The 24,096-nt window shown below is 34.6% G+C and overlaps 5 protein-coding genes and 1 long non-coding RNA gene across 12 annotated transcripts; 3 read left to right on the top strand and 3 right to left on the bottom strand.

Annotated features, from left to right (window-relative positions):
* Positions 1–565: 565 nt before the first annotated feature.
* On the top strand, positions 566–5,097 carry LOC107415262 (uncharacterized membrane protein At3g27390). 4 transcript variants are annotated; one of them, XM_016023560.4, is made up of 11 exons: positions 566–618; positions 1,157–1,292; positions 2,096–2,204; positions 2,343–2,538; positions 2,647–2,780; positions 3,129–3,417; positions 3,518–3,624; positions 3,713–3,851; positions 4,033–4,228; positions 4,363–4,606; positions 4,711–5,097. In XM_016023560.4, the coding sequence occupies exons 2-11, from the start codon at positions 1,199–1,201 to the stop codon at positions 4,964–4,966; spliced, it is 1,764 nt and encodes a 587-aa protein (XP_015879046.1). In that variant the 5' UTR covers positions 566–618; positions 1,157–1,198; the 3' UTR covers positions 4,967–5,097. The 4 variants fall into 4 exon arrangements, with proteins under 4 accessions (XP_015879046.1, XP_015879044.1, XP_015879045.1 ...); XM_016023558.4 differs by having other exon boundaries at positions 569–635; XM_016023559.4 differs by lacking the exon at positions 566–618 and adding an exon at positions 652–1,016.
* Positions 5,098–5,239: 142 nt separating this feature from the next.
* Positions 5,240–7,159, top strand: LOC107415214 (early nodulin-like protein 21). The gene is made up of 3 exons (XM_016023501.4): positions 5,240–5,512; positions 6,277–6,489; positions 6,617–7,159. The coding sequence occupies exons 1-3, from the start codon at positions 5,476–5,478 to the stop codon at positions 6,943–6,945; spliced, it is 579 nt and encodes a 192-aa protein (XP_015878987.3). The 5' UTR covers positions 5,240–5,475; the 3' UTR covers positions 6,946–7,159.
* Positions 7,160–7,384: 225 nt separating this feature from the next.
* LOC107415250 (protein NOI4) lies at positions 7,385–8,963 on the bottom strand. 2 transcript variants are annotated; one of them, XM_016023546.4, is made up of 3 exons: positions 8,286–8,963; positions 7,857–8,057; positions 7,385–7,718 (listed from the first exon to the last, which is right to left on the bottom strand). In XM_016023546.4, exons 1-3 carry the CDS (start codon positions 8,292–8,294, stop codon positions 7,695–7,697), a joined length of 234 nt encoding a protein of 77 aa, XP_015879032.1. In that variant the 5' UTR covers positions 8,295–8,963; the 3' UTR covers positions 7,385–7,694. The 2 variants fall into 2 exon arrangements, with proteins under 2 accessions (XP_015879032.1, XP_015879031.1); XM_016023545.4 differs by having other exon boundaries at positions 7,857–8,060.
* A 154-nt stretch (positions 8,964–9,117) lies between these two features.
* Positions 9,118–11,665, top strand: LOC107415271 (succinate dehydrogenase [ubiquinone] iron-sulfur subunit 2, mitochondrial). The gene is made up of 2 exons (XM_016023570.4): positions 9,118–9,853; positions 11,239–11,665. The coding sequence occupies exons 1-2, from the start codon at positions 9,213–9,215 to the stop codon at positions 11,414–11,416; spliced, it is 819 nt and encodes a 272-aa protein (XP_015879056.3). The 5' UTR covers positions 9,118–9,212; the 3' UTR covers positions 11,417–11,665.
* Positions 11,666–12,675: 1,010 nt separating this feature from the next.
* On the bottom strand, positions 12,676–14,918 carry LOC107415236 (uncharacterized). Of its 3 annotated transcripts, none has more exons than XM_060816890.1 (4): positions 14,304–14,918; positions 13,811–13,985; positions 13,160–13,557; positions 12,676–13,018 (listed from the first exon to the last, which is right to left on the bottom strand). In XM_060816890.1, the coding sequence occupies exons 1-4, from the start codon at positions 14,748–14,750 to the stop codon at positions 12,911–12,913; spliced, it is 1,128 nt and encodes a 375-aa protein (XP_060672873.1). In that variant the 5' UTR covers positions 14,751–14,918; the 3' UTR covers positions 12,676–12,910. The 3 variants fall into 3 exon arrangements, with proteins under 3 accessions (XP_060672873.1, XP_060672872.1, XP_015879016.3); XM_060816889.1 differs by having other exon boundaries at positions 13,160–13,560; XM_016023530.4 differs by having other exon boundaries at positions 13,160–13,437; positions 14,304–14,895.
* A 3,647-nt stretch (positions 14,919–18,565) lies between these two features.
* LOC132803385 (uncharacterized) lies at positions 18,566–23,264 on the bottom strand. Its single transcript, XR_009638582.1, has 3 exons — positions 22,865–23,264; positions 21,677–21,728; positions 18,566–21,583 (listed from the first exon to the last, which is right to left on the bottom strand). It is a non-coding gene; the product is annotated as an uncharacterized LOC132803385 (long non-coding RNA).
* Positions 23,265–24,096: the final 832 nt, after the last annotated feature.

Below are 24,096 nucleotides of genomic sequence, written 5' to 3' on the forward strand. Positions count from 1 at the left end.
TTTAGATGGGCCTTTATAATCATGCAGTTGTCCATGCCCAATTGAACGCGCTTTTGACCGCTTGGCTTAACGGAGAAGAGAGAGGGGCACAAGGAGTCAATGTGAAAAAGGCCCATTTTGCCCAGTAGACAAGCATACCGGTGACTGAACAGTACTCAATTATAATCTTACGCGCTGAATTATCACTCGCCCTTCTAGTCTTAATCTAACCGTCCAACTCAACGGTGTTTCAGACAATCGCCTGCATTGAGGGCGAGTACGTTGCATTGCTCAAACAGCGTAGTCGGAGACTACAAGAGTCATTTATTACAACTTCCAAAGCTTTGGTTTTGTTAATCCCCAATGGGGTGTGTCCACGTAGTGTGAAAAATCAGTCACTGCTTGGTAAGTTTAACATGGAATTATTTGTAAACACGTCTTTCTTGCTGGCGGTAAAACAAGGTTCATTGGGTTTGGATTTGGGTGGTAAATAATAATAAGACTCCATTGACTGCTAGTCTCTGCCACTCACAATTATCGATTTTTGGGGAATATTTTTTTATTTTAATTATCTTTGTTGTCTACATGAAGTAACAGGGACTCACAGAGGAACAGAAACCAAGTTGCTTTGCTTTTAGTGTAAGCGGTTCAAAAAAGTATAGTGCTTTTTGTTTCTCTATTTGCTCGTAGCTTTTTAACTCTTTTTGACAATAACTGCTCTATCCATGATCCTTCTTCTTTCTCCCAATTTGTAGCCTCAAAACGTTTTCCCAACCGTCTTTCAATCATTTCCACAAAAGCCCATGTGAAAGTTGTCAAATTTTTATTCATTTCAAACTCAAACGAATATAAAAATGAGAGCTTTAATCGAGATTACCCATCTGTTGCCTTTTTTATTTATTTATTTTTTTGTTTAAATAATTTTTTATTGGCTCATAACATTTGGTGCCACAGCAGAAAAGATTTACAGTTTTTTTTTTTTTTTTTTTTTTTTTTTTTTTGGGGGGGGAATATTTGGTGCCAAAGCAAAGTTCCTGGTATGGGTCTGAGGAAACTTGGTGTTTCGAGCTTGCTATTGTTTTATGGTTTTATGCTGTTTATTGTTTTAGGCATGAGTTTTTTAGGTGCTTCCAGGGAAGAATTGGAATTGATTTTTTGAGATGTGTTTTTATTCTAGTGATTTTGGGGAGATCTGGCTTGGTGAGCATTAAAGAGAAAGATGGAACCTCCACGGGGATTTCTAGCTTCCTTGTGGAACTTTATCTGCTTCCTGCCTTACTTCATTGGGCTTTTTATTCTGGGCAACATTAAAGGTGAGTGGGTGTAGCTTGTTTCTTGTTCTTCAAATTTTTGCTCCTTTTTTTTCTGTTTTATATCCTTGTTGTTCTCTAGCTATTTATCTGGTTGTATGGTTTAGCTTTTATGAATCTTACTTGGTAAAATAAAAAATAAAAAAAAATAAAAAATCTTTATAGTTTGAGTAGAGAAATTTAATGCACAATTAGTTTGTCCAGCAATATTTATTTTCCTACTATACATCAAACGAAAAGTAATTTGTTTCGATTTTGTTTATTGTTGTTTATTTATTTTTTTTGCTGTTGTACTTGTTGTTGAATTTTTATTGTTATTTTATAGAAATTATGTCTTCGGTAATCAGTATTGTGCTTTCTGCAGCAGTCTTCTTCTGTTCTTCATGCCCTTATCTGCCAATTAAGCATAGGATGTGGTTTCTTGATATTTGTTTTTTCTCTGTGCTATTATTCTTTCCTCGTGCAATTGTTAGTGTCCTATTTGTTTAATTTTCTTAGCAGAATAAGCAATTCATTCATGTTTATATTATAACTCGTGAAGATAGCTTCATGCATGCTATCCACTAACAAATAGTCATACCTTGATGGTGATGTATCATGTATTTTATAAATGATGAAATTGATTGATTTTTTATATTGAGAAATTAGTTTAAATTTAAATATTTATGAATTTCCGAATTTGGTATTTGGTCTGTCAATATAGTCAATTTGTGCACAAGTTGAGGAATAATTCAAGCAACAATAGTTGAACGGTGAGAATGGCTTCATATAAGCATCCCAAAACTTATACCAAACTGTTATTTCAGGTTTCATTATAGGCCCCATCGTCGGCCTGATCATATCAATTGGAAACGCGGCTATCATATTGGGTCTTTGGCCAGTACACATTGTCTGGACCTATCATTGTGTTGTGAGGTGCTCTCCTTCACAGTCTGCCTTTTCATGTTATTGTTTCATTATTCTGTTTATAAAATCTTATTCTCGTATTGTTTTAGGAAAAGTAAAAAGAATAAGTTTATCATGTTCTTATCTGCTTTTTTCTTTAATGAGCAGATCTAAACAACTGGGGCCAGTTCTGAAGATTGTGCTCTGCATATGCGTGCTACCTGTTATTTTGATATCATGGCTTGTAGTTGGTATTGCTGGAAGTATTGTGGGTGGGGTGTTATATGGATTTCTTTCACCAACATTTGCTACTTTTGAAGCTGTTGGAGAAGGGAAGACAGATCGATTTTTCCACTGTTTTTATGTATGACTATGATTGTGCAGTACATAAATTTTATTTTATTTTATGTTACCAATCATTCTTTTCTTGTTGCTTCCATAAGAGAGATTCTTTTTTTTTCAACATTTGCAGGATGGAACTTGGAGCACTCTAAAAGGTTGTGTCAACGTTGTCAGGGATTTTAGAGATGTTTGTTACCATTCTTACTTCTCATTTATGGATGATCTACGACGCGAATCTCCAAATGGGAAATACTTTGAAATCAGGTTTGTTGTCTGACTCCACCGCACATCTGTTTCTAACTTTATTTATTTTTCAACAAATAAAACCAACTTCTGTGGTAGAGAATGTCTTTGTGGATGGGGGATTATGTCGAAAACCACATGTATGGGAAGTTTGAAATGTTTTTGGAATGGCTTTGTGGGTTGGGGGGAGGATGTGGAGAAAAGACCATAGTAGTCCAGTTATGCTTTTGTATTCAAGTAGATTTATTCATTTATTGTTTCTCATTTTGCTTGATTTGCCCTTGTGGTCTACCACGTGATCTATGTGTTAATGCAGTTGGTAGTTAACATTCTTTGCTTTGACAGAGCTTTTTCTTAACTTTCTTGCAGATTGCTTTATCTTCCTGCTGCTGTTATTGTGGGAGCTCTTGGCTTTGCTGTTGATATGCTAATGATCTCGATTCTTGCTGGATTTAAAAGCATTTACATGCTCTTTAAGGGGTGGCAACGTTTGTTTCATGACCTAATTGGTCGGGAAGGCCCTTTCTTGGAAACTATATGCGTGCCATTTGCAGGTCTTGCTATCCTTCTGTGGCCATTGGCTGTTTTTGGTGCGGTACTGGCCTCTTTTATGTGCAGTATCTTTATTGGTGCTTTTGCTGGGGTGGTTGTTTATCAGGTCATTCCTTGACATCATATCATATACTGATATTTACTCTGATGTCCTTGTTACTTTTTAATATGTTTATAAAATAGATTTTATGGGGTTTGGATTGCAGGAGTCCTCTGTATGGTTTGGGCTTTGCTATATTGTTGCATCCTTGTCCATATATGATGAATACAGTAATGATATTCTTGACATGCCAGAAGGATCCTGCTTTCCAAGGTTCTACTCAGCATTTTAAGATTTATTGGCTTTTGTAGGGAGCTATAGTGCTGGCTGACATAATTTCACAATTTTATGATATTGACAGACCTAACTACCGAAAGAAGGGTGTACTATCGCGGACCACTTCCCGTGCATCTTCTTTCTCAAGGCCCAGCTCTTTCAGAAATCCTCCGTCCCGCACGGTTTCAATAAATAATCCTTTAAGGGAGTTTAAGCCACTTGAGGTACCATGCATATATCTAGTTTGGCCTTTTCGGGATGTTTCATTATGGAATGGAATTTTGCATTTTTATCTGCGTGTGTGACACTATGCTGGGGCTTATTATAAAATCTATCTCCGGATGCATCCCCTTGTTTAAATCATGGGTAAGGTGCTGAATGAAATTTTTTGAACCATTTGTGTAGTTAATCGATAGCTTATTTAAAGAATGTCAACATCACGGAGAAAGGCTGGTTTCTGAAGGACTGATAACATATCAAGACCTTGAAGATGCTAAGTTGAATAGTGGGAACACAGTGATAAGCATTGGCTTACCAGCTTATTGCCTTCTTCAGGCATTACTGCGCTCCGCAAAAGCCAATTCTGGGGGTATATTGTTAGGTAAGTTTAACGACTTTCCCTGTATTAGTAGCTTACTTTTAATTTTTGCATTTAGTGTGTCGTTTGCTTTAATTCAATTTTAAATGTTGTGACAGTATTTAAAGAAATCCTTTTTTGGTAATCCATTGATGTAGGCGACAATGTTACTGAGATAACAAGCACAAACAGACCAAAAGACACATTTTTTGATTGGTTTTTCAACCCCCTATTGATTATCAAGGATCAGATCGCAGCAGAAAACCTTTCTGAACAAGAAGAAGACTACCTTTGCAAATTAGTTCTGCTGAGTGGTGATCCTTTGAGGTTGAAAAATTCAAATATTGGTCCACCACCTGAATCAGAGCTCAAGCGAGCTGAACTTGATGGATTAGCTCGAAGGTAAGTTGCAAGAACTTTTAAAAGATCCTTGGGAGTTGTATAGCTTCAATTTTGTTTATTCCCTATTTGTTCTGTTTCTTCATTATCCTATCTTTTTTTGTCAGGCTCCGGGGGATTACCAAATCCATCTCAAGGTATCCAACTTTCAAGCGCCGATTTGAGAATCTTATCAAAAACATATCTGAAGATCTTGTCAGTAAGAATTATATCAGTGAAGTAAACAATAGGCCTCCATCAATTCCACGATCAAAGAGTGCCTTTGCGAGGATCCTTAGCAACAATACCTTTATGAGTAGAACCATCAATAACGGTTCTGATAAGGCATCACATGTAGTTTTTAAAGACCTGGAAATCCAATGATGAGAAATGTAAATTTTACAATCTGTCCATTTTCCAATTTTTTGAGCTTAGTTGATTATTTTTTTCTTAGTTAGTGCCTTGTTCACGATAACTTATTCGAATGTATAATTTAGAAAACGAAATTATTTGTTGCTGCCGTTGTTGATTTTGTTTTTTTTAAAAATAAATTTTTAAATCTCCCATATTATAAGATCATAGTGGTCGTCCAATGTTATTCTTTCTGTTTTTAATATTTTGCTTATAGCTTCTCTCTCTATCTTATTGTAGCTTAAAACTTGGCCATTCTAGAATCACAGTTAGGAAATCTCAGGCTTGAATGCTTTCCTCATTAAGATAAAAGAGTGTTTATGAAAAATGTATGAGAATACAAGGGCTTATATGTGACATTTGTTGTTATTTATACAAACTTTGCTCATGAAAAGTTGTTTGTTTTTACATCATCACAAAGCATCTCAACCAGCTGATGTGTGACATTTTTTGCTGTTCCGTAGGGTCAATTGCAGGCTGTCATGTTATTCAGTTGTAGACTGCTAGAGACGTTAAAAGGTGGTTAAGAGACTGTTTAGTATTATAGCTACTTCTGTTCCTTTTTTGTTTTTGTTTTGTTTTGTTTTTTATGAAAGCTACTTCGGTTCTTTAATTAAATCAGCATTATCTGTAAGTTAAATGCCAAGAAGTATTCTTTTTTTTTTTTTTTTTTTTTTTTTTTTTTTTTTTTACTTCTTCCGCATATTACATTTCTCTTCAAATAAAAAAAAGAAAGAAAGAAAGAAAGAAAGAAAATTCGTATTCAGTTTGAAAATCAGAGTCTCAATGAAAATAACCATGACATGTCCTGGTGACTAATGAGTCAGTTGAGGTGAGACAGAGAGAGTCATGATTCATGATCCCTCAACTCCATGATCATATTCCCACGTGCCCAAATCTCCTTTCTACTTTCAAAATTGAATTATAATATAAAAAAAAAAAAAAGAAAAGAAAAAAAATTATAAAATCAAGATTTGCAAGATAAGACCAGGTCAAAGGAAGGCTTGGCAACACATGATATACAACTCCCCACTACCTCCATGTCCACCACCCTCTCTGTCTCAAAGGAGAGTGTACAGTAACCAACCTTAACTCCACATTGCTCTCTCTCTCTCTCTCTCTCTCTATATATATATATATATATATATATATATATATGTATGTATATGTAACCAAACTCCTGCACACTTAACCGCATATTCTTTCTCACTTTTAAACTTTGCTTCACTTTTTTACTCTATCCAAGTTTCTCAATTCTTCTAAAGGCTTATTGATTTCTTCAGCAACTAGAATGGCTTCCCAGTACTACTCCATGAAGAACAGAGCTGTTGTTCTGTTGTTGATACTGGTCTTGCTTTATCTCCAGAGCTTTTCTGCATTTGCCTTTGAGTTCCAAGTTGGTGGAGCCCAAGGTTGGGTTGTCCCTCCTGCTAATGACACCAAAATCTACAACGACTGGGCCTCAGAAAACAGGTTCCAACCAGGGGACACCATCCGTACGTTCTTTAACACATTTCATTCATGGAATAAAAAAACAGATAGAATTTTTTTCTTTTTTGTGTCATTTTCATATGGGGGTTTATATATATATATATATATATATATTTTTTTTTTTTTTTTCAGGTTTTAGGTACAAGAAGGACTCGGTTATGGAAGTGAGAGAAGCAGACTATAAGAAATGCAACTCCACTCATCCAATCTTCTTCTCCAACACTGGGAACACAGTTTTCAGGTTCAACCACTCAGGTCTGTTTTACTTCATCAGCGGTGTTTCAGGGCACTGCGACAAGGGACAAAGGGTGATCATAAAGGTGATGGCTTCTGAAGAATCTTCGTCTTCCCCTGGTGGCAAGTCCTCTGGTTCTCCAGCTGCTGCGGCTTTATCACTTGGAGTCTCTAAACTTGTCTTTGTTCAGTTTGCTTTATGTTATGCTGCTTCTGTTCTTTTCTAGATTTTTATGATTTGGTGTTTTTGCTTGCTTATATATTGGTCAATTTAGGTTATATATGGGTTCTTAGGATTGTTGTTTATTTTCTACCTATTTCAAGAAAATGGACTTATATATTTATGTTTATTTATGGTGTGTAATTTGCTTAGACAATATTTGATTATTCTATGAATTACATATTTGATTTTCCATCTTCCTTAAATAATTAATCAGTTTTTTACTTGGTCATACTCTAAGCATAATTGATTATTGTTGTTCCTATGACAGTGATGTAATTGAATTTAAACACAAATCTGTATCTGGCTCTAAGCAAAAGATAGTGATGTAGAAGTTTGAATTGAATCCCATTTTTTTCCTTTTTCCCAAACACATTTTTCATTTCCACAATGATCTTACAGTGAATCCAAATTACGTTGAAACATACAGTTTCTGAACACAGAGGGGAGACAATGCCACTTTCTAATATTGACAAATAAGTAATCCAGAGTACTAAAGAGATTCTAAACAATTTTAAGTACATGCATACATAGTATGAACAATATTTATGTCCTATGTTCATATACCGTCTCTCATTCTTCCTACAAATTACAACAAGGATAGGAGAAGTAGGGAGAAGATGGAAAGGGTTTTGAATAAGAAAATCATGTTTAAGAGATTAACCAAACCGCCGCATATTCCCTGCTGCTGATGGATTATGATCAAACACCATATACTGGTTTCTACATGCACCATTAATATTCCCAAATGGAGTTTCAGAAACAGCAAAACCATTTCTTCTGCATCATCCAAAAACCAAATAGAAAAACAAGAACATCAATAACATATTATTTTCAAAGATGTACAAATTTAAGAACTTAAAAACACATAACCACAATGAATTTATTTGATGAAAAATGTTGGATTGATTTACGTACCATGGGTAGGTCTTCATAAGCTCCTTCTGGTTGTTTAGTGGATAGATTATTATTCCTTTGTGCTGTGCCTTTCCCACCAGAATCCGAATTTGATTTCCTCTCATCTCTAGCTTTGCTAAATATCACAGTGAATCCTTCAGCCGAGGCAGGATTATTCACATCCCAATCTCCAAACTTGGGCAATGGCCTAGCCTTATCCTGCTGCTATATGACACAGGAAAAAATGCAATTAGCATAGCCAATAACAAGCCCTCATGTATTAAGCAAACATATATATAACCATCCAATTTTCTTCATGACGAATTCTTCATGCTTTCATGGATCAAAATTAACAGAAACAAAACTATCAAGCTGAAATATATGTTCAAATATAAATAATGTCACGTAGAGTTTGAAATGGAATTGGTTCAAAAGCAGTGAAAATCTTACCGATGCCATTATAAAAAATGTCGCAGGAGCTAAATTCCCAGCAAGGAAAATGGGGGAGATTAATTCAAAGAATTAAGAAAACAAATGAGAGAAAGAGAAACGAATAAAGTCAAAATTTAAAAAAAAAAAAAATTGAGAAAAAGAGAAAATGAAAGAGAGCGAGTATTAAGGGAAGACCATAGATAGACATTTAGACAAATGGCGGGTATAAATGAATGGTGATTCTTAAATCTTAATCCCCCAATGCCATGCACGTAACAACTCTATTACCATAACAATTCAAAAATTATTTCTATCCCCATCCTAACTTTACTTTGTTAGTTTTTAATTTGTTATTACTGCTCCCAATGGAAATTTTCAACCGGGCCGGATTTGTTTGGCCCAGATTCTAGAACTCTTGAACCCACTTCGGCCCAAAAGTTCAATGATTTGGATCTTAGGCGGCAGTGGGTTTGTTCGGCCCTCCTGTAGTGGATTTGGTGGCCACGTCTTACAACATATGGATGTGGTATCCACGAGCCCCCTTGGACCCCACGTTCAAAAAGATTAGAAAATTAGGAAACGAAAAAAAAGAAGAAAGAATAAATGAATGCTCTTAAAGCGAACCACGTTTGGACCATCACCAACGGCTCCCAATTCGCCACGTCATCTGTAAAACCAGGGGAGTTCAACCATTCCACGGCGTCCGATATAGCGCCTAACAAATTCAGAAATGATGATCATGTTTGATATTACCAAATTACCCATCCACGCAACCTTTAATTACCCTGAACCCGGTTAAATATAACCTATTTTTGTCATTTCATGAGAATTTGACGATTTAGTCCCTACAGGCCCACCAATCTTAGCGTTGTTTTTTTCTCTTTCTCTTTCACTCTCTTCCCATAAAGTTTCGATTTTTTGGTTCCTCTTTTTGCAGAGACAACAATGGCGACCGGGATGTTCAGGAAGGCCGTTATTAGGGTTTCATCCACTCCAGCTTCCAGGCTTCAGTGGTTGCGAAGCTTAGCTACTGCAGCTGAGGCTCCTCACAGCTCGAACATGAAGACCTTCTCAATTTACCGGTGGAACCCGGACAACCCATCGAAGCCGGAGCTCCAGGACTACCAGATCGACCTGAAGAAGTGTGGGCCCATGGTTCTTGACGCGCTTATCAAGATCAAGAATGAGATAGACCCATCGCTGACGTTCCGACGATCTTGCCGGGAAGGGATCTGCGGGTCGTGCGCGATGAACATCGACGGGTGCAATGGGCTGGCTTGCCTGACGAAGATCGAATCTGGGTCGTCGACGACGGTCACGCCGTTGCCGCACATGTACGTGATAAAGGACCTGGTGGTTGACATGACCAATTTCTACAATCAGTATAAGAGCATAGAGCCGTGGCTGAAGAGGAAGAACCCACCGGAAACGCCAGGGAAGGAGATTTTGCAGAGCAAAGAGGATAGGGAGAAGCTGGATGGGATGTACGAGTGCATTCTCTGCGCCTGCTGCAGCACATCCTGCCCCAGTTACTGGTGGAACCCCGAGTCTTATTTGGGTCCCGCTGCTCTGCTCCATGCTAATCGGTAATTTCACATCTGCTTCCCTCTTATTTGCAAATGGAATGGCATATGTGTTATTTATGTATGTGGGTGTGTCTGTTTCTTTAATACCATTGCATAATGTAGGATATGCATGTTTACTCAATCATCTCAAAATGTTTGAAGTTCAGCACTTTATCTTAAGTTTTTTGAAAATAATTATGGTTTAGGCTTCTTTTTTGTTTTGCTATAAGTGTTCGTTTCTTATGTTTGGTGGGGAAAGTGGAGTACTTGTGTTTGGGTAATCTTAATTTACCATATAGTCTTTAGTAAAAAGGAAAAAAAGTTAGATGTTTTATCTTTGAACTGTAAATATTTTGTTCTGAAACATTTTTCTACTATGGTAGTATCTGGGTTAATTTGTTACAATATTGTTCTGCCCTTCCGCCATATTGTCATTAAATTCTACCTCTGTGGATTTATGTTGTAATTCCTCTGTTCTTGTTTAAGTTTGTGTTTATGTTTCTGTAGTTTTAGCATCAATCTATGGATTAGAGTCTTTATTTTTATGCTAGACATCGTGTTAAACTTTATAACTTTTCGTGTAGATACAAGAAAGATTGTATTCCTAGTTTTGAGAATGAGCGTTTTCATATATGATAGGATGTTCTCCTTAGTTACTGTAAACTCTTTAGCTGTTGCAATATTATGATAAACAGTTTCGAACATTGTAGTATCTTAATCTTATAGTTCCGCAAGGTGCATCCTCTTCCAGCCAAATCTAGTGTTGCAAGGTGTTGGTGTGGACTGCATTAACATTTCAAAGCTTGTAAAATGAGAATTTGGATGCGTCCAACCGTCATTATTCTCTCAGCTTTAATTGCTAGATGCCTATCAGGCTGCAGACTGAAATGTGCTTCTAATAGTAGTATTCATGTTTTTTTCCACCTTGAATACTTTATTTACCTTGAAGCCATCACAAGGAAACTTTCAACGATTTGTATGCTTTCCTTTTTTTGAATTTGAATTGGATGGCCAGCAAGTTACCTCACTTGAGCATTGACAGTTTTGGATCCTATTTAACTTACACAAGTCTGATAAAAATCTTAAGGATTTCAGTTTCAAAGTCTTAGGAACCCCCATTACATAATTGATACAAAGTTACACTATCAGACCTACTTTTGACTTGCTTGCGTGTGCGAGATTCCATATCAGTAAACATATATGAGATTTCATTACATTTTAATATGTACTGCACATAAATCCAATTAATAGTTTTTCATCACTGTTTCTATCTACTATTTCAGAAGAAAAAAGTACTTCTACCATTGAATTGAATATCTTTTATATGACTTTGGCTTCAGCATGGTATTTGTATTTTACATGTTGTTTGGGTATGGATAAGACTGAATGCTGAATCTAATTTGTAGGTGGATAAGTGACAGTCGTGATGAATATACAAAGGAGCGACTGGAAGCGATAAACGATGAGTTCAAACTCTACCGCTGCCATACAATATTGAACTGTGCTCGAGCCTGCCCTAAGGGCTTGAACCCTGGAAAGCAGATCACGCACATCAAGCAGCTACAGTTAAAGAATAGCATCTAAGTTTCTTATATATGACGCGTGATGTGGTGCACATTTTTCAATTATTAGTTTGGGATATTTTTTGAGGACTTGTCGATCGTGTGTTTGAGCAAATAATATGAGCAGTAATTGTACTTTCCATCCCTTCATATAATTGGGAATGAAAATGTCTGTTTAATAATAAATGTTGATAAAACCTAGTTCCCAGATTATTTGCCTTGGGGCGATTCATCCTGTGCTAGTTCTTCAATATAAAGAAATTTTCCCTCTTTTTTTTTTTATTATTATTATTTCTAAAGAGCAAGTTCATTGATCTCTGATGCCAGTTACATTAGCACATTAATCACTAGAATCACAGATAACAATCTTTGTTTTCACACGATAGTGGGATGATTTCTACACAAATTCATACCTCAGAAGAATAAAATTATGACTCAAATGTCATAATGGGTTAGGTTCTCTCAATCTCCTAAACTTCAACTGCTAGGAAACTATATAAACAGTCCAAATGAGAAAAACTTCACCTAATGAGCAGCTAAGCCAGAACTTGTCATGATGAAGTTGGTGGCATTAGCTGGGTTTCTGGTGTTCATGACTCTTCTTGATGTTAGGAGCAACATTGTTCAAGCAAGCACTCGCATTTCCTTTCCCATAAAACCTCAAGACCTTGATCCATCTCAGTATGTTACTATAACAGGTTTTGTTATTGAACTTTCTTATTCAAAATCCATCTTTCATTCTTTTGCACATGCATCATTAGCTGCAAAACGCATGCTTTAAGTTTCTTAACTTTTTTAAACTAAATATTTGAACGGATTTCTCCTGTAGGATGCAACAATGACTGCGATACAGCTTGTTGTAATTGCGATATCGAGAAACAACCACCACTTTGTGTGCAATGCTGTCAAGAGTAGCCTGAACTCGGTGTTATGATTGATTCTATGCTTTAAAACTATTTATACAGGTACAGATTTATCTGAGATTCTAAGGGTTAGCATATAGATAAACATACCCTTGTATAAATGGGTATGCCCTGTTTAATGTTGGAGAAATGCACTTTTCATGGAACACTTTCCTGTGTGAAGATGATTTCATGGAAACTTAGCGTGCTTGCAGTCTCTCTATGCTTCTTAGCAAAATATCATAGATTTTTAGACAAGTTACAGAAAGAGAAATTTATAAATGATTAGCTTACTGCATTTTTATCTCAGCCATGCAATCCAATGCATTGACGCCTTAGAAAATCAACATAAAGGGATCAATGGAGCATAGAAGAGAACTTGCATAATAATTACCCTATTATTTGACCAAAAGAAGCACTTTTCGATATTTTTCATTACTTATTCAACCTCATCTTGTCAATCAGAAACAAACTCTTGACAGAATTTTGAGCATTAAACATGGAAGACTTCTATAAATGTCTACAACAAAAATGTGAAAGCTAATTCTTAGGTTGACAATCTAAAGCAAATTTAAATTTGAAGGAGAGAAAACAAACAAATATATACACAGAGATTACATCTTCCTCGAAAGACCAAGGAATACAACAGCTGATGATATTTGTACCCGAAGATCAGCAATATCCACATCATGACCACCTTCAACGAGACCCCATCTATCCACCTGGAAAATAATTGATAAATAAATAAATAAAATAACAATTTTGACATTCAAAAAAGCAAGAACCAATAAAGGGCCATATGCATATCCAAATGAAAGCCTGTGTGTGCGTATGAGAGAGAGCCATCAGAAAGTAATAAAAACCTGTAAATCTTCCTCGAGTCTAATCAATTCAATTGCCTCCTCAATCTGCAACTTCCCCCGAAATAATCCAACAGCAATAACAAGAGAGTGTGCTGCCGATGCTATAGCATCAACTACTGCCAATTCACAGTCATCTGTTCTCTTTAGAAAGTTTTCCATAGCCTTCACCAGACCATCCTCCTGCTTTCCGCCAAAGAAACTGGAGTACACAACAGGCTTAAAGCCAAACTCTGATGCCACCCAATCCAGTAAAGGATCAATTTTCTCCACTTGCTTCTCTACAAAGTTTAAATGGCACCGTAAGTCACCAGTAAAATGCTTCAACCAAAACCAAAAACCATACAAAAATTCATGTTCAGGCCACGCATAGACAAACAGGACATAAGCCTGGACGTTAACTGCTGTAGTCCAACAAGGAAAGCTCTTATTAGAAACATAATGAATCACGAAATGAAAAGCTCAACAATAACAAGACGCCTTGCTAGAAGGTATAGAAGAAATGGCATCATTTACACAATGAAAGAATTTTTTGGCGTTTATCAACGAGGAGAATTTACATAATGAAACTTCTTTTCTGTTTATCAAGTAAAGAGTAGTACACGTAATTTATTATCAAAACTGAAGTAAACAGACACAAAACAAAGAACATACCATAGACGTTACTTGTCAGATCATTGTCCTCAGGGGCACGGCAAAAGACTAAATCTTGATTAAATTTTTTTATCAAGTGCTCTATAATCTTTGGCCTCGTCAAAGGAACTCTTTCTGATGCCGTACAAGCAAGCTTCATAAGAGGCATCGTGAAGGGTCTAATACCATCTGTTTGCTACAATAATTAAAACTTAATTACGCTATCTCCGAGTAGAAGCCAAGTAAAGAAAAACAAATAAAAATGACAAGCAGGAAATCAAAAACAAATGCGTTTCAAATTACGAAGGCCAAAATTAGATCATCAAAGAAAAAAAACAATCGATCTTTAATTAGTAATCCAAAAAACACCTCAATTCACATACAAAAGCATAATTACAAACCCACAATTACGTAATTAAGGTGCCAGAAAAAAAAAAAATTTTCTAAATTGAAGTAGACCCATTAGAGCTAAGCTGCTAAATTGTTGGAAAAGGCAATAATAAAAGCACCTCACCTGGTATTCCCACTCAGCAGCAATGGCCTTAGCAAGAGACGAAGTGGGAAGCTTGAGGGGCCTCTTGGAAGGAGTCTTGAGCGTACGATAATCAAGCATCACCGTCCAACCATTCCCATCATCGGCTTCCCTTATGGTCACCTGCTTGTGAAAACGCTTGCCCACAATAGAACCAGTCATGAATGACATGGGCATCGTTACAGATGAAGAAGATGACGCCGTTTCCCTCCTGGGATTAGAACTTGGCGCCTTAACGTATATGTTATTATCAGCTTTGTGCTCTTGTTGACCGTCAGATGAGAAGGTGAACGACAAAGAAGGGCCATCGGATTGGGGTTGCTCCGCGGTTGCTATGGAGCTGATGTAACAATTACGAGATGAAGCAGATTTGAAAAGTAATGGATTTCTAACCGATATGAGGGTCTTTCTTATCAATGAGTTGGCCATGGATTTGCCCGATTGATATTTCTCTGCTTTCTTTGTTTTCTGTAAATGGTGCTGCGATTTTGTTAGGGTTTTGCCACAAAAGAGGAATAAGACGATTGTTAGATTTTTGTATCATTTTGGACCGGCCTCTTTTAATTGGGCTTTTAGTTGGGCCCAATATGGTTACAGGATTGGGCTGATTAAAGGATCAACCTTTCATTCGAGACTTGATTTCTTTCGCGCATCATGAGATCAAATTTGAATAGCAAAGGATATATTTAATTTCAACTTTAAAAAATTTTAAAAATATTTAAAAGTGTTAAAGTATTCGATTTAAATTTTAAAATAATTTATATACATTTAATGATATTTAATTTAAATTTTAATATATTTTATAAAAATTTATTAAAATTCAGATGTATTAAATTAGAACTTTATAAATTTTTTTTGAAATTTAGTGGTATTTAAAAAATTATTAATTTTAAAATCTTTTAAAAATGATAAATTTTAATGGATTTGAAATGATTTTAACAGTGAAATTATAAAAAAATTATCAACATAAAATCCAGACTTAATACCAAATATTTTGTTGGATTTTTATAATTCTTTATGAAATCTATGAAATTGTATTACAATCTATCAAATCCTTTAAAATCTATAACTCATTTTAAATTTATTAAATTCTAGATTGAATACACTCCTTTAAATTTAAAAATTTTTATATCAAAATTTTGATATTAAGTGATTTGTCATATTTTTAGTGATTTTACTCTCTATAAGTATAAAGTACCATTAATTGAACAATCATTATAAAACTATCACATAATTAGTTATTAAAATTTTTGATAAAATAATTTGATACTTGTATTATTGTTTTTACATTATTTGGGATTTGTTTTCAAGTTCAACCACTTAATGTGTTGGGGAATTTGGCTCGATACCACTCTTTAAAGACGGTTAAGGATATTTACCCATACTTTCTGGATCTTTTTTATATTATCCTTTAATATCCATTCTCACCTTAAAAAAATTATGAATGACTTCCATATCCTTATTTGACTTCCCCGTGCGTCCTGTATTTCACTAAACAAAAAAGAAAGATACCTTAGAGGGTTCCCATTTCTTAGAAATTGCAGAGATTCTCAGTGAGTTTCTTTTTGAGCCTATCCACAACAAATAAGCCAGTTAAACATAAATGATAAGTAAACCAAAAATTCGAAGGCAATAATTTTCAAGTGCTTATTACCAAATAATAATCATTGGTTAGAGAAAGAAGGAGAGTTAGGTTTGCATATTAAAGATCTTGGAAGTGAGACAAAAGTGGACACCATTGAAGAAACTCAGAGATAAACAGAAAGAAAATGCTGAAGCAAAGCCAATAGCAAGTTTGACAACTCTTGTAGAAGGAAGAGCAAAAGAAGAGTGTGTATAGAGTAGGGTCGCATGGGATAAGGAAGCATGTGCCGCACTTGCCTATATTAACCCAGGAGTTCTAGAAACTTCCAATATCTCGTCTTCTTCTTGCTCTTCACCATGCGAGCCTCTATTTTTACAAAGCTGACAGCTGAAAATAATTGGGGCAAAGCTGTTAAACTAAAGGGTCGCTGGTAAGAGAAAGAGGAAAATTGGATTTGAAGTGTGGGAGGTGGGACATTGGTTAGAGGGAGAGAAGTTGTACGTGGTTTATTAAGGAGTCTCCACATTTGCACAAATTTCTATCATCAAGTTTTGACAGTCAATTGTAGAATTTTCCTCCATCCGGATCACCATATGGCTTACCACCATTCAATTCATTAGTCCATTCACCAGACAATACCATTTGTGGAGAGTTTACAGCCTTTGCCCAAGTACACTTATCTTGGTCCAAGAAAGGTTTCAATCTAGAACCAATTAATTTTATATTGAAACTCAATTAAGCCTGGGCAAGTGGGCTTGAGCAGAGGCTCAACACTCTATACAAGATATATATCTCTTTGTGTCTCATTAGATCAAACAATATTAGGCCATTTTTTGTGCCAATTTGAGAATTTTTTCAGAACTTTTGAGGTTTTTTCTCCTTAGGATCATTGAAAAATGTATATTTTGCATGTTGTTGCATTTAACACACATTATGGGACTTGTGGGGGCCAAAAAATTGATAAAATGTGATAACCATAGGGGTTTCGGTAATTATCGATGAAACCTACGTAATTTTTCCAGCAACTACAAATTGATTACCGTAAGTTTCATCGGTACTTACCGAAGGCCCTACGATAATCAAATTTTTGTGCCAATTTGATAACTTTTTCAGAACTTTTGGGATTTTTTCTCTTTAGGATTATTGAAAAATGTATATTTTGCATGTTTTTACATTTAACACACATTACGGGGACTTGTGGGGATCAAAAAATTGATAAAATATGATTACCATAGGGGTTTCGATAATTACCGATGAAACCTATGGTAATTTTTCTAGCAACTACAAATTGATTACTGTAGGTTTCATCGGTAATTACCAAAAGCCCTACAGTAATCAAATTTTTATGCCAATTTGAGAACTTTTTAAAAACTTTTGGGATTTTTTCTCTAGGATCATTGAAGAATGTTATTTTGCATGTTTTTACATTTAACACACATTAGGGGACTTGTGGGGGGCAAAAAATGGGTAAAATGTGATTACCGTAGGTGTTTCGGTAATTACCGATGAAACCTACGGTAACTTTTCCAGCAACTACAAATTGAATGCTTTCACTTATCAATGTCATTTTTTCTCTTACTTTGTCAACATTTACCATTAATAAAGCTAGATTTAGCTTGTTCTTGGTGGAAACACACACGATTGAAGTTATCGGATGGAATTGTGGTGATTCTTTTACGACGGTGGACAAATGTCAATTACCGACGATGCATCGTTAATTACCATTGGGTAGCAATAGCATCCATGAAACAGTAAGAAACCTGTAAAAAAACTGAACACAGAATGATATTTTAAAAACACAATACGATAGATGACTTTGCCAACAAAACAACACATAAAACCAACGTCTATTATGCCAAAACACATGTTAGCGGTTGAGCTACTAATTGCATTCCTTACTACATTGCATAACACACGCATACCGCATAACAAGCCCCCATTGTCTTAATATAGCGTAGAGAAATTTATGGTCCTTTGGTTGAATGGTGTTGTTGGTTGGTAGTGCTATCAAGAGGTACAAAGGCCGAGCATGATCAGCTACTGTGACCAATCTGTTTGCATCTCCCGCATCTATATTAAAGATGCTCCTCTCCTTGAGATTGAATCCTCTTCTTTCTTGGTCTTCCTGACTGTTTTCCAATCTTAGGTGGAAGTATAAACTGGTTTATGACATCATCTCGAGCATGCCACTGACATTTATCTCTAAGTGGATATATGGTTTTTGAATATGCGTCACGGAGTGAGTCAACTGAGTAATGCACCGAGCAAAGGATATATGGAGATATATGTTGATACTTACATGCTGCAATTGCATGGACATAAGGAAATCCATCAATGTCGAATTCCTTGCATGACCACGTCTTATTTTCTAAGTTGACTACTCCAACGAACACGCTATAGCCAACAATTTGAAACTCGTATAAGTTCAATGGAATAACACGTAAGCCTCTGCCATTATGTGAGCGCTTTTGCATGATATTTTCCAACCAATTAGTAACAAGAGTTTGCATTATAGCTGCTTTATTTCGACGTTCATATCCCTTGTTGATTAATTCTTCAATCATGTATGCAAACAAAATAGCTCAAAAACATTACAAACTCTAGTATTGCCCTTCCTCCTCATGATAATTATAGCAGACCATGCCTTCTAATGCAAGGAAAAAAAACTGCTAAATTATAACAAAACCAATATAATGTTAAATACAGTAATCACATAATAAAAGCATTAAAAGTTTACTAAAGACTATAACTGTGGATATTTAGATATCACAATAGATCAATAGCAAGTAGACTTCTCATATAAAACATTTAATATGTCCCTAAGAAGATAATAATCATCAAATGCGGCTCCTACCATGGACCTACCAATAATCCAAACCACAATAGTTGTGGTCCTTGTGCTCCTTAAAATTTTGAATAGAAACATAAAGTGAAAGAGCTTCATCATATCATAATATGCTGACAACACAAATACAATTGAGTGAATAATCTTCTACCAGTTCCTTTCACCTAAAGAGAAAAAAGTTCATCCCACATAACAAATAGCAGGGAGTATTGAGCATTTCTTTAAAATTAACAATGTTTTAGAACATGTGACAAATAAATTGCTTAATTTATAAAATCCTAAAAACTAGTTATTAAGTGCTCAGGAGAAAAAAGGTTCTTAGATAAAGGTGGAAATTCTATGGTTCAGTAAAATAAAGTAGAAAGCTAAAGCATAGATATTAATTTGAACATTGTTACACAGATAATGAGGATCCATTAATAGTTCCAACCAAGTCAGAGATCAGAATGCCAACTCCCTGTGTGTAGAATGTACAAATATGCAACAATGAAAGGAACTCAATGTTGACCTTAATTTAAAGGTCAGCAAATATGAACTGAACAAGAAGAATATAGGTAATAATACTATTGCACTACTTTGACTAATATAGGAACCAAATAGACCTCTAAAATTCAGAACATCTAAATTTTTTAGTCTGGCTAATGATGAAATGAGGAAAAGCAACATCTAAATTTTGAAGTGCGTGTAAATGTTGATATCTATATGTGCAATTTCAATTGGTTTACTTGTTTTTTCATATGAACACCTTATTTTACATTCATTGTGATTTTGCCTGTTTTGTAATATCTTTTCTTGGTTTTTTTCCCCTTAATGTGTGTGTATTTGTCAATACAATAGATAATATAGTGGTGGCTAACTTCCAAAAAGGATAATTGATCCGCAGCAAAACTGAGGAACTCACATAAAATGTCTTCCTTACGCAGCTCCCATAGTTTTCTATTATTATCATACATTAACCTATCGTTGCATCTTTTAACATGAAGTGCAGAGGGAAATGATTCCACAACATCATAATTGGAGTTTGAGTTAAATCAATAAATGAAAGCCCCAATGGACTGTTTAAATCAATAAACATGTATGAGAAATGACTAAATTAGAAGGGGATGAATACAAAAAATATCAACAAAGAAAACGGAGAACAATTTTTGTGAAGTATCTCTTTGACACAAGAATAATTTACTTGAATATAAGATATTAAAGTAATAATAATAATATAAATGAAAATAGAAAGAAAAATGCATGCTGATACAAAAAAAGAAAAGGAAAAACAAAGTGCATTTACATTGGATATTAAGTCTTATGAAGCGGTATGAAAGCAAATACTTTAAATCGAAAAATTCATTCATAGAACTCAAAGAAAGGCACTGAAAACAATATCGCTAAACAATTCACTTCGTAAACCATGATTAATGCTGCAGAATAACACTTACCCTAGGAAAACTTAACCCATAGAGCCCAAATCCAACTAAAACTACCAAAGGAACAGCTGAAAGTGGACTCAAAAACTTGAAGAATAGAAATAGAAAATCTAATTAACAACAACTTCAGAATTCCAATTGTTTGTAGGACAAAACTATTTTGGAGAAAACATTAAAAGGCATCAGTGCAAACACTCAGCAGCCTAACAAATATTTGACAATAGTTTTTGTAGTCGAGTTCTATTACTTCTCTAGTTCCCCTTTAGAATGAGAAGCCAAATTTCAAAGCTTCAACTTTTTTAGCTTCAACTTTCCTCACTCCCATTTTCTCACTCCACTTCCCAAATACAACATATATGTTAGACAAAATTACATATGTAGATATTGGCTTAGCATTTAAACTAAATATTTTCTTTGCTAGACAGTATTATATAAGGTTAAGCACATTCAAACATAAGACCAGTTAACATTAAATAATTATCAACATAAAAAATTTAAGCTTTAAGAAAACATGTAGTTTTAACAAGAATGAAATAGTAAGTGGGATGCTTATTGTTTATTTTTATCATTTCTATGTTCACTACCATTATTATGGTTCTTTTAGTCTTTGCTCACAATAAAAAGAAAAAAAAAAAAAAAACAAGGAAATGACCTAAAATGGGGTTTGCAACCAAAAATTGAAATAGGAATAAAAAATTGTAAAGTCTTGAGAAAATGTTCCACCAATAAGTGGTGGATTTTGAATTTTTAAACAAAAAGGTGACAGGGAAATGTACCATAAATGTTTATAGTACCCTTGGGTGGTTCCTTATCAGATTTCTTCAATGTGGGATCAGCACATACAACAACATAAATTTTCTTTCATAGTTCTTCAAGGTTATCTGCTTAATTCCTTCTTCTATGTACTCATTAAACGATTTCACTCAACCTTCCTGCTAATGTCAAATCTATTTATTTAAAAGTAGACAAGATTATACAGATAAATATGAATTTGGGGGACAGAAAGAAAAAGAACTTAAAAGAGTATCATTTCACAAAAATAATAATGTTGTTATGCCTATGTATGAATATATACCTTAGTGATGCATATGATATTTTGTGCAGTAGCCAATTATAGTAGCTCGTGTAGGAACCTTAGAAGACAACGTATTGAGGTTATTTTTAATCACATCAAGTGTAATGCACCCATAACTCATTGGAAGAAACTTAAATTATCAATCAACAAAAAGGATGAACATCTTGACTTTTAAAATTAATATTATTAGACAATAGGAAAGCATGATTAAGTAAAAAAGGAAAAATAAAAAGTTCTTCAACAACTCAACTAGAAAAATATATTCTGATGTGTTACTTCAAGACATTGCATCAAGCATTCTTCTTGGAATTCTTTGTCTTCGAAGAAACAAGAGCATGCCTAGAATAGGGCAAAGAAATGAAAAAAGGTAAAGCTAAACATTTAGAAATATTCAATCAGAATAAGGACACAAATTAAGCAACTCATACCTACCTAAATGCATAGATGCAATAGGTCCTCCATATCCAAACATGCCAAAAAAGGGCTGCAAAATCAAGATATGCTTAAAAGATAAATTTCAACGAGTAAACACTAAGAAGACAGTGAACACAAGACATGCCTTACAAACAAATTGTACTTCAAATATGGAGGAAGAAATGCACGCTAATAAATAACCAAAAGAAACAAAAAATAAGATAAAGTACATGTACAAAATAAGAGGTAGATTTCTCTTTATATTAAAATGAAAAATACGTGCACAATCTACAAAAGTTAGTGTCAGTTTTAACCATATAAATAAGTGTATTCACAAGATAAAAGCAAAATAAAAAGATTTTGAAAACAAATTTTACCATAAGGTATGGAGGTTTTAACTGTATTGCCTATCCTTTTGAAGACCTGTAAAGTGATGCACCCATCTTTCCCTTGTATAGAATATATGTAAATGACACCTTTTGAGGAACACAAAAACCTCACAAAACATGGAAATCAGATTTAATAAATAACACTTATTATCATAATAATAGTAATGAAAAATGTATTTTCTTGTAAGGCTGCTTAGGGTTTTAGTTCTTTCACAAATTCTTCTTCTGTTTGACTAGTGTATCCACTTTATAGGGAAAACAATTTCTTTAATTCATTATGCCTCTTTGAAGTACCAATAGCTTGTTCAAGAAATCACATCAAGAATGAGCATTAAAAAGAAAATATAAAAAAGAGCACATAATGAATATGAAATTTGGCCAAATAAACACTAGAACAGAAGAAAATTAGCTAGCAAATCTATAGGACCCTGTTATGAAACATATCCACTGATGAAGTCCAGGTTCGAAGTGCCAGCATAAATTAATTGGAAGTTCAGGTCCAAAGTGATAATCCAACAAAAACTAATGAAAAATGACTTGGTTAACTTTTTAACATTTGATGAAAAATTTTGTTAGTGGGTCATTGTAAAGAATGACATGCTAAACTTCCAGAAGAAAAATCCTCACCTCTGCCGCACCAAAGCTTTCCATATAACCATTGGCAAAAAACATGTTCTAGTTAACAGCTTAATGATAATGATGGAATTCTAAAACATAATACTATCTCCCTATTCATGCATTCAATGTATAAACCAGACTAGAATTTCTAAATCGAAAAAGGTTGAAAAAGGATGAAGGGAGAAAGGGCAACGCTTACCTGCTGTGGTTGGTTTGTTATCTTCCCTAAGAACACGTAACGTGAGTGAGGATAGGTTTGAGGGAAGATTGCAAAAAGGGGTTGTGTTGACATGGCATAGGTTCCGATCACCGTTTGCCCTACTAATAAGTTCTGTAGATAACCGAAGCCGCGAAGATGAGAAAGAAAGGTCACCGGGAGAGGGAAGAAGTTGCTGGTAGAATTTAAGAGCTCCTATTGTAAGAGGGAAAAAGGATCCTAGAGAAAGAGAGAGTGAGAGGGAAAAGAATCATGTGGAGAAGAAGGAAAAGGAAATGGAATGGAGCAAAAGAAATATCAAATAAAATAACAAAAAAACAGATAAGAAATATATATATATATATATATATATATATATAGAGAGAGAGAGAGAGAGGAGGGGGGGGGGAGGGAAATTAGATACGAAATGTGGTAGGTGGGATACTGGTAAGATGAAGAAAGAAATTGTATGTGCTTTATAGGGTAAAGGTAGAGTTGGAATATTGAAAAAAACGTGGGTAGATAAAAAAGGTTTAAAAAAAGAGGGGTATTTTTCATCAAGCCCTTTAAAACAAGGGCATTGGATCAAATTCCCCTAATGTGTTTTATCAGAAAATCAGAATAAGAAAATTGAAAAAAGATTGTAAGCTAGATAGGATAAATTTTATCATTATTTTTCCCCGCTTCCTACTATGGAGTTAGAAAATTCAAATACTCGAGAATTTGCTTTCTACGATGTTTCCATGGATCCCACTTGAATAAGAGATAATATTTACGTAAGCTCATCACTTGGGTTGTACAGAGATTATTGATCTTTATTTTGATATATAGATATATATACTCTTATTTATTAAATAAGATAATCATTTTACTTTTTAAAATTTTTTAAAAAAAATTATATAATAAGTTCCATAATTAACATTATACAACTTTGATTTATGAGGTTAATCTGATTTATTTTATACGATATCGAAATAAGGCTAAATGATTGGCGGTTATAGCATAAATGTACAATAATCTTCATCTAATTTCTAAGCTTTACACTTTTGAAGATTCAAAAAGAGTATCTTCCCCTTCACGTAGGCGGATCACAAGAGAGGCTGTCTTGTCTATGTCCAATTTTATCCATTAATCAATTCAATATGATACATGCATTCCTTCCAATTTTCTCCATGTTCGGCTATCAACTTTTTCAACTGTTATACAACAGACTATCAACTTTTTTGAACTGTTAT

Source organism: Ziziphus jujuba, chromosome 4, assembly GCF_031755915.1.
Source record: "Ziziphus jujuba cultivar Dongzao chromosome 4, ASM3175591v1".
NCBI classification, from domain to species: domain Eukaryota; kingdom Viridiplantae; phylum Streptophyta; class Magnoliopsida; order Rosales; family Rhamnaceae; genus Ziziphus; species Ziziphus jujuba.